The sequence below is a fragment of the Octodon degus genome, unplaced genomic scaffold (genome assembly GCF_000260255.1).
Source record: "Octodon degus isolate 3935 unplaced genomic scaffold, OctDeg1.0 scaffold00045, whole genome shotgun sequence".
NCBI classification, from domain to species: Eukaryota; Metazoa; Chordata; class Mammalia; order Rodentia; family Octodontidae; genus Octodon; species Octodon degus.
In genome coordinates this window covers 2,794,810-2,808,263 of record NW_004524621.1, presented here as the reverse complement: position 1 = coordinate 2,808,263, position 13,454 = coordinate 2,794,810, and the positions used below count along the sequence as shown (strand labels likewise).

At 46.1% G+C, this 13,454-nt stretch overlaps 1 protein-coding gene across 1 annotated transcript; it reads right to left on the bottom strand.

Annotated features, from left to right (window-relative positions):
* Positions 1 to 3,714: 3,714 nt before the first annotated feature.
* LOC111816938 (ral guanine nucleotide dissociation stimulator-like) lies at positions 3,715 to 5,930 on the bottom strand. Its single transcript, XM_023715872.1, has 5 exons — positions 5,761 to 5,930; positions 5,351 to 5,544; positions 4,755 to 4,802; positions 4,106 to 4,297; positions 3,715 to 3,853 (listed from the first exon to the last, which is right to left on the bottom strand). Exons 1-4 carry the CDS (start codon positions 5,905 to 5,907, stop codon positions 4,126 to 4,128), a joined length of 561 nt encoding a protein of 186 aa, XP_023571640.1. The 5' UTR covers positions 5,908 to 5,930; the 3' UTR covers positions 3,715 to 3,853; positions 4,106 to 4,125.
* Positions 5,931 to 13,454: the final 7,524 nt, after the last annotated feature.

Here is a 13,454-nt window from a genome sequence, read left to right as displayed (position 1 = left end):
AATCTGCCAAAGTTAGGCCAAAAGCAGTAATCTGTACTTCTAAGAAATTCAGCATTTACCATTAAAAAAAATACGGGATGAGATGTTTAAAATCCTAGAAGAGCAAGCACTGTGCAAGAATCTCAGCTACTCAGAAGACTGAGGCAGGAGGATCGTGAGTTCCAGGCCAGCCTAGTCATTTCATGAGACCTGTTTTTAAACTTTTAAGATGGGCTGGTGGAGTGTGTGCAGCACAAGGCCTTGGTCCCATTCATTCCCAGTACCACAACATACAAGAATGGAGGCTGACTGTTCACTTTACTGGGGCATCTTCTGACGTACAGGCCACAGGGTCTCGCCAACTGGGGCCACCTATCTCCAGTTTTCTTATCTTGCCTTTTTCCCATCCCCTGTGGTACCCTCTCTGTAATTCTACATAGATTATTGTACATCTTTCAACTTTGTATCTCATTATTTTTCATACCTTTGTCTCTCTGGCTTCTGTTTCCATATTTGCTTCAGATCCATTTTCTAGTTTAATATGTTTTTTTTTGCGTGTGTGTAATCTGTTCAACTTATCTGCCAAGAATTTGATTTGATTTCATTTTTTTCCCCCATTACTCAACATCTTTCTCTTGACTAATAAACTCTTACACTTTCTTGTCATTTTTTTTTTCGGTGCTACATATTAGGGAGAAGATGCTGAGTCTGGCATATTTTGCTCAGCATGATGACCCGAAGATCCATCCATTTTCACAAAAATGACAAAATATGCTCTTTATGGATGAATACTTCTCTGTGTGTGTATGTGCCACATGGTATTTGTCCTGTCCATGCATCTGGGGGACACATATCTTTGCTACTGTGGATTGTGCCATGGTAAACACAGACATACAGCTATCTACAGGATACGCTGAATCATCCCCTTGGGTATATACCAAAGAGTAATACCACTGGATCAAACATTAAGTTTTTGAGGAAATCTAGTAAGATTTCCATAATGGCTATACTAATTTACATTCCCATCAGTAAGGTAGGTTCCATTTCCCTGCATTCTTGTGTGTGTGTGTGTGTGTGTGTGTGTGTGTGTGTGTATTGAAGATAACCATTCCGGGGTTAGGTGGAATCTCAATGCTTTGGTTTCCATTTTCCATGAATGAAGATGTTGAACACTGTTTACTTCCTTACTGGGCATTTGAACCTATATTAATATAGACACAGATTCATGCTTTGTTCCCAGGGGCACCCTAGCACCACAGTGTTTATTCCAGAATTCTCTATTTATAACTTCATTAAACTACAGTGGGAGATGGCACACTAGTTTTCTGTACTGAATTTACTAACTACTAGAGTAGTTTCGGAGTGGCTAACAGTGACTCATGTGAAAGACACGTTGGCCCAGTATATGTATGCAGTTCCAGAGTCACAGGCTCCAGGCAAAAGGCTGTTTTCCTGACTGACTTGGGTTAGGCTCTTTGAGCAGCAGCACCTTCTGCTGTATGGTTATGTAACATTTCTAGCAATGACTATCTGCAATCCATTTCAGTTCCCTTGCATTCTTATTTATATTTATTTTCTTTCATGAGACGGTCTTACTATGTTTCCAGCCTGTTTTTCCAACTCCTGGAGTCAAGAGATCATTCTGCCTCAGGTCCCCCAATACCTGGGATGACCAGCTACCTCGCCTGGTTACCATGGTTGATTTTTAAATATTGGAATAGAGTAAAAGTCACTCTTTTCAGTATACAATTCATTGTTATGACAGCTGTGTGGTCTCGTACTCTCCTCCATGCTTCCATACAGAACTATCAGTGCCCTGAGCATTCGTTCATACTCCTGCTTTCTAGTCCATGCTTCCTTGTCCTGTCCTGTGACAGCCTCTGGTCACTGTGAAAGCCTAGGAGTTCACTTGCTCTGCACTGTCACACAAAGAACTGCCTACTACCCAGACTTTGGGTTCCAACTTCCCCCACTGTCGGAAGTGCCCTGGAGACTCATTGGCACTGTGGTGCGAGTTAGTGATTTATTAGGTTATGTATCACTCATTAATGCATCAATGGTGGGATGCCCCTCAGTCTATATGCTCACCTATGACAAGACTTCGGATGTGTTGGTAGCTTTTGGCAAATATGAACAAAGTAGCTATGGATTTTCACTAAGAGGTTTTGGTTTAGTAATTAAGTTTCAGTTTCTATCAGTAAATACCTAGCTCTGGGATAGCTGGATCATATGAGAAATGTGTGTGTAAATTTACAAGAAATAACTAAGCTTGTTTTAAAGTCACTGCTACACCATTTTGTAATCCCAGTTGTATTTGTTTCAAATCCTGGCAGTTGGTAATTTAATTTTTAATTTCACAGTCTTGTAAGTAGCCAGCATCTAAGTGACACTTGGGCACTGCTGAGCTTGTACTCTACTGAATGCTGCATCCTGTGTTGCGATTGCTTCCCCTCAGCTCATGACAGATGCACCCCCTGCACCCCCTCATGGAGCTGCTGTGTTGTTTTTCTACATTACGTGGGCTCATGGCCATACTATATTTCACTGTGTGTATTATTTTCCTGGGTGCTTTTTCTTTTGGTCTTTTTGAGTTAGGGTCTCACTGTGCAGTTCAGGCTGGCCGTGAACTTACTTTGTAGTCCAGACTGGCCTGAATCCACAGCAATCGTCCTCCTTCAGCCTCCTAAATGCTGGGATTACAGACGTGCACTGCCATGCCCGGCCCACCTGCGTGCTTTTAAGTTTTTTGTTTGCATTTTACTTTATAATGTGCCTATGTATGTTCTTATTTGTATTTTTATGTAGGGGTTTGTTAGCTTTCTAGGACTGAAAAATTTAGGTTTTATACCAACGTTTGGACTTTTTCGGCTATTTATTTTTATTTAACTTTTAAAGTCACACTTAGTTTTTCTGTCTCCCCTCTCCCGTTAGGGAACCAGTGCTCTCTCAGATCTCTAAGGTACTGCTCATTTTTAAAAAGCTGTTTCCACTCTTCCTTCAGCTTAGATACACTTAGACGATGCGTGGCTCTGTCTTTGAGATTCTAGATTTCTATTTGCACCTGGACCATTCCCCCAGATTCATGTGTGAAGTTCCCACAGACACTTTCTGCAAGCTAATTGCAACTTACCCTAGTGAGGAGCTCAGCATTCATTTGAAAAGACCTCTGAGTCTTTCCTCCTTTTCCCTGCCTGTACTTCCAGCCTCTGCTCTGCCTGTGTCTGCTGTGACTTGGAGTGGGCCCAACTCAGCCTCAGGGTGGCAGAGAGCTCTCCATGCCAGCACCTTTCATGTGTCTTCACCTCAGCCAGGGGGCCAGCTGCTGTCCCACCTCACAGGCAGGAAGTGACACTATAGAGGGAAGGACTCTCTAGGGACACAGGCTGCTGCCCAGAGCAGAGCCAGTTCTGGGCATCAAGACAGGCCACACCCCTTGCCCACCTGTCTTCCTGATCCTCACAGCACTCACCTATCCCCATCACACAGGGGGCTCTTCAGTCCCTTTCCTTGCAGGAACTGTGCCTGTCTTCCCCACAGTACCCAGGGGCTCTGCTGAGGGCTCTGGGCTACAGCTGGACAATGCTGGGAGGTGTACAGCATGGTGGGAGGATTTAGTGCCCTGGAGATGCATTTTGAAATAGAGGAACAGTTTGGCTTTATTAAAATGAATTCTACACAGACAGACAAACATGGAAATGGGATAATAAGGAAAAGAACAAAAGGAGACTTCTCTGGAGAAGGAAAGGAAGGGGAGGGGAGGGGAAAGGAGGGAAGGGAAGGAAGGCCCTGCAGCTGGAGCCCTGCATGGTTTCCAGGCCTTTCCTCTGCTGCTGGTCTCCCTTGAAGGCTGCCACTGTGGAAGGTAGCTCTGACCCTAGAGGTGGCAGGAGAAAAGACTCCTCTAGCACTGCCCTTCCCTGAGTCTTTCCCAAGGCAGAGCAGCCCCCTTCCTGCCAGAGAAGCCCCAGGTGCTGGGCCCACAGCAGGACACCATCCCACCTCAGGTGCAGCCTCGTCAGTGGTCCCAGCCTCTTCCTCGGCTCCTGGCTAGCGGGCAGTCTCTGGAGCCTCCTCCTGGTGAGGCCCATGCTGTCTCACCCCCATGCACCCACCCTGGGCTCCTCACCGTAGGAAATCAGAGCATATTTAGTAGACTCCAGGTTGGGTCAGGACTCTGCACACTTGCGGGATGATTTGGGAGTCTGGCAGGTTGATGAGTGCATAGACGATGAGCTGCTTCAGGCTGCCTAGGTCTGGGCACTGGCAAAAGTCTGCTGGGTATTGGAGCAACCAGGTCTCCAGGAGGGAGCTCAGAGCACTAGGGGCAGTAGGCAGGAGAGTCCATGGCATTGCCCCTCCCCCTGCCCTAGGCTGTCATGGACCCTGAAGGAGGGCTGCTGGCAGAGCCCACTTGAGTCAGGAGCAGCTGGTCCCTGAGGCCAGGGGTGTGGGGTGAGTGAGCAGTCTGTGCCCTGCACCTCCAGTGCAGCCTCCATACAGGATTGCGTGGGCTCTGGCTGGGAACATGCTATGTATGTATGGATCCTCAGGGGCACCTACTTGGAGACCCAGCCACCCCTTGCTACCCGCATGCATGGGACCCCAACCGCAGCTCTCTGTCTTCACCTGGAGGTGTAGTCCCAGACCCCTGCCTCTAGTGGAAATGAATGAAAAGTTCATGACCCCAGGTTTTGAGAGCCCAACTGAAGTCCTTTTGCTCAGATCAACCCCACTCTGAAGACAGGAGCCCTTCCTCTCGGCCTAAGTCCACTCACCTCTTATTTTTCTGGTCCTCCTCAGAGCTGGGGTGAAAGAATCTGTACCTAGAAGAGTCAAGAGGGTGTCACCTGATAGCACCCAGTGTCCCTACCTGCCAGGATGTCTAGGGGATGATCTGATTCCCAAATGAGTAGAGAAGCTGGGGAAGCTGAGAGGTTCATGTGTGCTGCTTCCTGGATGACAGAGAAGTGTCAGGAAAGGTGCTGCACACAGTAGGTGCATTGCACACCCTTGTGCAGTGAATGAACCAGCTCTTGCCCAGATGTCTCAGTATTTGGGCTGCATGGTTTGCCCCTAGGGGCCCCTGCTCAGAATTCATCTAGACAGGAACTTTGGAAAGTGAGGCCCCAGATAGACAGCTCCTTCGTGGGGAAGGGGAAGCCCCACAGCTCTGGGCCCCTCACACTGCACAGAGCCAGACCTGAGCTAGGTGTTCTGGGGCCTCAGCCTACTTGGTCTATGATTACACCATAAGGGGTGTCCTCTGAGCACCCCAGTTTCCACAGAGTACACTGGGATGTGGGATGGTGCAGGGCATTCCCAAGAGCCATCCAGGAGGTGGTGGGTCCCCTGGCTTGGAGGTGGGGCACACCTGAGGAACAGCAGATCCAGCACCTGCTGTGTGGTGGCAAACCGCCTGTAGGTGGACAGGAATGCAGGCACGAAGAAGGGATCCCCTTGGCGCTGGGCAGACACCAGGTGGTTCACCAGCTTCTCTAGTGTGCCTGGCTCCAAAGTCCCCACCCTGCCAACCTTCTCCACCTTCGGGGTGGACTCACTTTTGCCCTGAATTGGCACCAAGAAGGGAGAGTTCAAGCTTACAAACTGTAACCAACTCAGAAGTGCTCAATCCCCAAGTGAAACAGCGTGGAAAGAAGTGCTCTCTATTCTCACACCCACCCATGCACTCAGTCACACAGCACAGGGAGGGGGCTGGGACATCTTGGTGGTCAGTGCGATGGGCTGGCTCACTCTGTCCTGTTCTGAGCTGTTTTGTGTCACCTTCAGGATCCTGGAGTTAATGCGCCTGAGGCTCAAGGGGCGACAGGTGTCCCAGTGTGTCTGTATTTGGCCAAGGCCCCAGCTCCACTGTCTCCTGTGGGCTGAACCTGGGCAATTTGGGAGACAAAATGACATTTTCCTTGTCATTGAGTCTCTCCCCAAGTAACTGGAGCCAGCCAGCTTCTCAAGTTCCAAGTTCTGTTTGGTGCATTGTCAAGGAAATGAGGTCACTTCCTGTTCCCCTTCTTAAAGCTGCAACACCAAAGACATCCCAGCATGCTGTCTGTTCCTTTCTAACCTGCCCGTGTGAAAACTGGACACCCCCAACCCTGTGCTACTAACTGCATGGACTCTAGTGCAACTAGCTCCTGGTGGATGGAGAAAGCCAGTTTAAGAGCCAGGTCCTCCCACTTAGTGTTAAAGTTTAGGGGCTCAGGTCAAGGGGTCAAGTTTTAGAGTTGGGTTAGATGAAAGGTTCATATGGAACCAGTGTGATGTCTAGCACTCTTGTTAGGGTTAGGGTAAGCAGCAGGATACGACCTTGAAGCAAGTTTGAGTAATTATTTCAGTGGGTTAGTGTAGGGACTCAGTCTCTTGGTATAGCTTGGGGAGAAAAGGCAGCATGAATGAGGAAAATATACATAAGAGACAAGACCTGGGTCAAATGGTGGCCCATTTGCCAAGAAAGGATCCCAAGAACAACATTAAGGGGTATTTATTGATTTGTTTGTTTAATGTATTTGGTACAGGGTCTCACTATGCAGCTTGGACTCATAGTGATCCTCTTGTTCCCATCTTCCCCAGCACTGGGATTATATATAGGTACGGGCCACCATGCCTGGTCTTGGTGGTCAGCTCCATGCACCTGGAGGCAGGGCTGGCACAGTATGTGGTACCAGGATTGAACCCTGGTCTCTGCACTTGCCTAGGCAGGTGCTTAGTCTACTGAGCTATCTTGCTGTCCCAGGGGCATTTATTTATATACCTTTGCAAAGTTAGTATCATGAGATACAAGTTTGCCTAGCAACTAAAGCTTAAATTGTCCAGGCAGGATGTTTTTCTCAAGAATGAGGTAGCTTGACTGCTTTTAGCCAGTCTGGCCTTCTTCTGCTCCCCTCCATATGATCAATTGCTAGCTTTTGCCCCTCTTAGGAAAGCAGGGTCAGGTTGGGTTGACACTTTCATGTGAAGGTCTGGATTAGGTTACATGTCATTTAAGGGTTCATGTTAGGTTTAGGTCTATTTGGATTTGTTCAATGCTCATTTTAGGGCTAGAGTTTTGGTTATTTGCCATGTTGTATATTATTTTCATCACTAATCACATTGATAATAAAATCCTATTGGAGTAGAGGGAAGGTAAGGGTAGTGGTAGGGCACTATCAAGGTAAGGGTAAAGGTTAGGGTAATAGTGAGGATCAGGGTCAGTTTCAGGGTTAAGCTGATAGGTGTTAGCGTAAGTGTCGGGTTTGGTATGAGTATAAGGGTTTGAGTAAAGATTAAGGTTAGGAGTTGAGAATTTTGCTAGACTAATGCTCCCAGTCATGGTTAAGGGAGATTGTTAGGGCTTCACGTAAGGATAAGGTTTAGGATTTACTGTTTAGGTAGCTGCTAAGGCTAAGGTTAGAGTTGGATATGAGGGTTTAGGTTTATGTTAGGTTAGGTTTTAGGGTTAGGTTAGGGTTTAGGTTTATGGCTGGGAGTGGGTTAGCATTAGATTTGGTTGGTGTTGGGGTTCAGTTCATTTAGAGTTACAGTTAAAGATAGGCTTTAATTTTACAGGTTTAGATTTAATATTATGATCAGTGTTTCTATCAGGGTTAGCGTTTAAGGTTAGGTACAGGGATAGGTTTAAGATTCTGGTTTAGGGTTAGGGTCAGCAGTGCTGAGTGCTAGGATTACAGATGTATTCCTCCATACTTGGCCAGGTTCTTCTCGTGTATAGAATATTCTATTTGTTTATGTCTCTTCTAAGTCTTACAGGGTGAAAATTTTTAGTTTATTCATTTATGCATGATTGTGTGGGATTTTTGGAGACTGAAGTTGCATTTTTAATGAAAAATCACTTCTTTCTCAAGACAGCAGTTGGAAGGTGTGCTGATGTTTTCTTACCTCTGTAGTTTCATGGAAAGGATTTTGAAATTGTTTAGGGGGGGGTTATGACTGGGATTTTAGGCAGGTACATGTGTAAGAAGTGCTGGGAATGGAACCCAGGGCATCTTCAAGCTACGTAAGAAGTCTACTCTTGAGCTCCTGACACCCACAGCTGCTTTTCTAAATCTTTCTAAATGAGAAATCTGTATTTTTTGAGTCTGACTGATGCTAGGAAATCTGGGGTCAAAGGGATGCAAGTGCTTCATGCCTGCCAGGAGAGCAGCCCTCAGAGCCCAGTGGTAACTGTGCCCTCCTGAGAACCAGTGCCAAGAAACCAAAGGAGTCAAGTGCAGAATGCCCTCTCTAGCTTGTCACTGTAAGAAGACTTCAGTCCTGTGGTCCTTGGTGATACATGTGCTTCAGACACCTGGTAATTGTGGCCTGGGCATTCCCAGTGCATTCCTTTCACTCTGGAACTCCTGACTCCTTTGCCACCCTGGGAGCATCTGAGATTCCTGAGGGAACCATTCTCCAGGTGACAGCCGATAAGTTCTATTTCTTTTGTTCTGAGAAGTTTCTGTGTCCTTAGCACAGCATAGGTACCCCTGTCCCTGACTTTAGTGGAACGCTCCATGACCACAGCAGACCTGCTTCACTCCTCTGCCTGGCTTCAGCGAGAGGCAAGACCCATGTGCCCCATAGCCTGGTGCCCAGATGGCAGCCCAGAGGCTGGGCATAACCCTCAATTACTAATGCACATTTTTATCTTTTGTAATTTCATCAAAAGATTTTGTTTACATGGCTTACAGAGAATATTTAGGTTATTTTGCGAATTCTAGCCCATAGACTAAATTACTGTTCTTTTTGGTTTGGGCTTGAAAACTAGATCATATTTTTTAAAAGACCATTCATTTTAATTTTGAGACATGGTCTCACTAAGTCACTAATTCCTTAGCCCAAGTTCAAACTTATGATTCTTGGCCTCAGCCTCCACGGTGCCAAAGTTACAGGCTTGGCCACCCTGCAGGCTTCCTGTTACTTCTTTCCTTCTTCCTATTATATGACTAATACATGTCTCATTGCATTAAGTGACACATTGCTTACATCTGTTTGAAAGACAAAAGTGCTTTTAAAATTACTCCTTATTTAAAAAACAAATACCAGGACAAAAAACATAGAGCAGAAAAGCGCTCTGGGCAGTACCGATCCTCCAATTTATCAGTGGTGGCTTTGCTAATCTTTCTAACCAGAAGTTGGGAGTCTGGTCTCAGCCATCCCCATTTCTGACACCAATTAATAACAGGAATTATCACCCTTATTAGGAAGATGTTTTCTAAGATGTGAAAACACATAGTAAGAAAATAAATTTAGAAGCCGGACTTGCTGGTACACGAGTGTAACTTTGGCACTGAGTCTAAGGCAGTATGGTAAGGTTGGGCATTTGTGAAATAGTAGGACCATGTACCAAATCTAAAATGACAAAATGTGGGCTGGGGATATAGCTCAGTGCAAAAACTGCCTGCTTGGTGGGCACAGTGTCCTGAGTTTGATCCCTGGTATCAAAATAAATTAATAGATAAAATAACATAATGTGATGGGGGTATAACTCAATGTGAAAGCCCTCTCTGGGTTTACCCAGAGTAACACACACACACACACACATACACACACACACACACAAAGTTGCACAGCAATATAAATAATTCCATTTTATTTGCTTTTGAACACATTGCATTATAGAAAAAGAAGATTTAAGAATGATTAATCCTAAAACAAACATGGGAGTTTTGTTTGTTTCTATGTTCTGTGACACTGAAACAAAAAGATCAAAAGTTTGAGCTCAGACTGGCTTAGTGAAATTTTGTCTCAAAATAAAAAATAACAAAAAGGCTGGGGATGTAGTTCAGAGCCAAAGCAGTAGCTTCGAGCCCCACCATCATATGCAAAAAAGAAACAGGGAGAACAGGGAGGACACTGCACCAACACACAGTAGCTGCAGGTTCACTGCTTCCTGTTCCTGGAACCGGGAGTCAGGTCCCTGCACCGTGCAAGGTTGCTCCCTGCAGTGTCCAGGATGCTGTTCACACATGGTCTGCAAGGTCCCCACTCCAACCCTGCTTCCAGCAGCGCCCAATCATGGCAGCTCCCCATGGCCCTATCCCTTCGTGGCCTTGATGTGCTAAGTGATATTGCTGAAGGATGATGTCTGGGCCAAGATACAGAAGTGTGCAGAATAAAGCCAGGCCTAGAGAAGAGATGCTATGGTATTGCAGGAAGAAATGCATCAACAATAGCCCGGAGAGGGCTGGGGAGATAACTTGGCAATCTAAGTGCCTGCCTGGTAAGTACAAGGACCCGGGTTCCATTCCCAGTACCGTGTGCCATGCTGCTGGCTACCAAAACTGGGAGTAGTGGCACATGTCTGTAATCCCAGCACTAGGGAGGCTGAGACAGGAGGATCACTACGGGTCCAAGCTGCATAGGGAGACCTTGTACCAAATAAATAAATAAAAATTTTTTTAAAAAAATTAACACAACAAAACATTAGCTAGGAGCTCAGGAGAAAAAAAGAAATTCTATGGACGCTAGCAGATCCCAGAGGAGTAGCCTCTGAAGTCTGAGGTGTTGATGACAGTGTGTCCCATTTATAAGGTGGCAAACAGAAGTTACAAGAATAGATATGCTTTTGCTGAAGGTTATGAGATAGTGGGTGTCTTGTGGGGGGCACAGCTATGTGTAGCAAAGTTGTCTTTGGCACATTCACAGAAGTTTCAATTTGATGAAAAAACGTGTGATTTAGCTGAGTTCAGTGGCAGAGAACAGAGTGCCTGCAGCTTTACTGAACACAATGGCTATAGTTAGGTCAGGATTTCTCCTTCATTGGAACACAGTTTTCTTTCATACATAGATCCTGCATTAAAAACCAGAGCTGGGTAAGGCCGTATGGCAGTGGCAGAGCCCCGGTGCTGGCAAAGCCCCTCACCCCCATGCCCCATCCCCTCCGAGACCCTGGGATGAGAAAGTCTAAGGTACTCGAGCAGCATCCTGCACTTCCACAAGCAGGATTAAGGTCTGTCTTGCATACTGAGCAGAAAAACCACCTAGGGCCATGGTCACTGCTGGGTCACCTGCACCCCGGCAGGGCTGGCTGTGCCTGGTCCCAATCCCTTCCAGTCCATCCTCCCACCCCATGCTAGGACCCAGTCTTACTCTTTTGACCACCTTACTAACCCCCTTCCCTGATTTGCCCGTATCTCTCAAAGCTTAAGACCTACCTTGGAAAATTCTAAATATTGTGTGCAGATCCTCCTTTCCATAGAAGAAACAATTTCTGCCCCTCCAGTTTAAATATGGTTAGTGACTTTACTGTAAGATGTACAGCGTGGAACGATAGTCTGGGCAGAATGTGACCTAAGTCACTTTAAGGTGACTTTAACCCTAAATTAAATTCTGAGAAAAATCACGTTTATAGCATGTTCATGAGGTATTCCTACATCAAGCCTATATCGTCATTTCTTCCACGAAAAAAAAAAAACCCATAAAACATGTGATCAGTACTCCTAAAACATGTTTTCTCTTAGAAAAAAATACTGTAACAAGCTGTTGAACCCCATCGCAAGGCCCCTCCCTCCAGTCAGTATCTTTCAGTTTTTGTTAGTTGCCCAGGTAACCTCCAGTTTACTTCAGTTTCTGTTGTAGCTCCTGTTACTTCTGTTTCCCAGAACTGGCTGGTCACTATAATGCATAACTGGCCACATTGTAAGAAGCAATCCTCAATCGACACACCCTCTACCTTTGTACTTTCACTTTGCTAGCTCATAAAACCTCCCTTTCTCAGCCTCTGTGCCTCATTTCTTTGGGAGTGATCCCACTTAGGACCACCTGCATCCGTAAAGCTGGTTCTTGCCTCTGAACCTTGGTGCTGCTCCGTTGTTGGTCCCAGCTTTGTTGTTATATTTGGTGCATTGACTGGGAAACTGACGATGCTGGCTGTGTGGGCCACTAGCCTCAGCCCTTCATGGAAGGAGTGGGAACCCCTTCAGCCCCTTGACAAGAAAGGTGGGCCTCCAAAATATCTTCAGAATCTCTTGGGGGACCAGAGGAGGAAACTCTGCTTGCTGCCTGCAGCTCACTGGACCAAAGAGGAGAGTGGATACAGAACCCTGTTTTACCATAGGATAAGGTGAAACCTCTAGGGGCACTCCTGAGTCAGGCCTGTCCCACTGGCCAAGAGGAGAGACTGATCACCTCTCATCAGAATAAGGACTTCCTGGGGGGAGAAACTGTTTTAACCTCTGAATAAATGGTGAATATGTGTATGAACATAATGGATGATGTAAGCCATAGACTATTCCATCTGTGCTCCATAGTGAGGTACTCCTGGGCCATGGAGTTCAATCGGGCCCTAGTCTGGGCTGCTGAATGTGCACCTAAAAGTTCATAATGGAGATTTTAGTGACAAGCTTCTCCTTAGTCCAGACATTCTAAGCTGCCAAGAGGCACACAGCCAGGTGAGCACCTGGACAGTCTCTCTCAGGGGCACCCACCCTTTGTCTGTTGTGGCTCTGTTCAAAGGCACACCACATATGCATAGGGAGTTAAGTGGGTTGAGCCAGTCCAAGCCCACAGTCCCTGTCTGCAGGCTCAAGAATTTTTGTTTTATTTTTAATGTATTTGGTTGTTTCAGGTCTCACTATGCACCTAGAACTTGTGGTGGTCTTCCTGCTTTCAGCCTCCCCAGTGCTGGGATTAGAGGCATGTGCTACTACGCCTGGACTCTGGCCGGCTCAGCCTGCCCTGGAGGTGGGGCTGGCATGGAATGCGGTGCAGGGGATTGAACCTCGGTCCCTGTGCTTGCCTAAGCTTGCCTAACTAAGCAGGCACTTTAGTCTGCTGAACTATCTCTCTGGCCCCAGGCTCACGAATTTTAAAAAGGGTTTTTCTGGTGACTATAGAATTAAAATGAAACCAAACTGCTGCTCCCTGTGTCTGATAAAAGGACCAATTCTTGCTGAAAATTTTACCTTGGCAGATGAATTGCCTCTATCGGCCACTACTGCCTGCACCTACTGTCGGAACTGATTCCAACCACTGGTCCTTCCGCATAGCTCTGCAGAGTCCAGTCAATCATTACCTGCATTTGACTACAGAGGCCCTTCCTCTACAGCTTTCTGTTTCACAGCTATCCTTACATGTCTGTCTTGGTCAGATGGTATCATTTAACACCCACTCAGGAAAACTGTAAGCAACTTTTGACTTTGTTCAACACAGATACATCACCATATTTTTAAAGGGAAAAAGTCCTCCATGGACTGTCAACCCTAATAAACACATTGCCATGGCCTTTCTGAAAGCTCACTCCATATGGGACTACAATCATCCAGGAAAAAAAAAAAAGCGAGCAGCCCAGTCAAGCATTTCTTAAAGAGATAAAAAAGAGGGACAAAAAGCTCAACAATATGTCAAAAGTTACCCAGAAGCCTGAAAATAGCCCTTCAGATTTTCTTTTTTTTTTTCAAAGTTTTATTGATAAACAGATAGCAATGAGACAGTTTCAAATCAAATCGGAAGTACAGTTTCAACAAATAATACACTGCATATAT

Bases quoted from the DNA above. Each gene is read 5' to 3' on its own strand.
- LOC111816938 (XM_023715872.1), bottom strand. From the start codon at position 5,907: ATGACAAGGAAAATGTCATTTTGTCTCCCAAATTGCCCAGGTTCAGCC. The intron at 4,803-5,350 runs GTGTGCCCCACC...TGACTCTTCTAG, and splicing joins CTGGATCTGCTGTTCCTCAG to GTACAGATTCTTTCACCCCA. The intron at 4,298-4,754 runs GTGAGTGGACTT...TACTGCCCCTAG, and splicing joins GAGGACCAGAAAAATAAGAG to TGCTCTGAGCTCCCTCCTGG.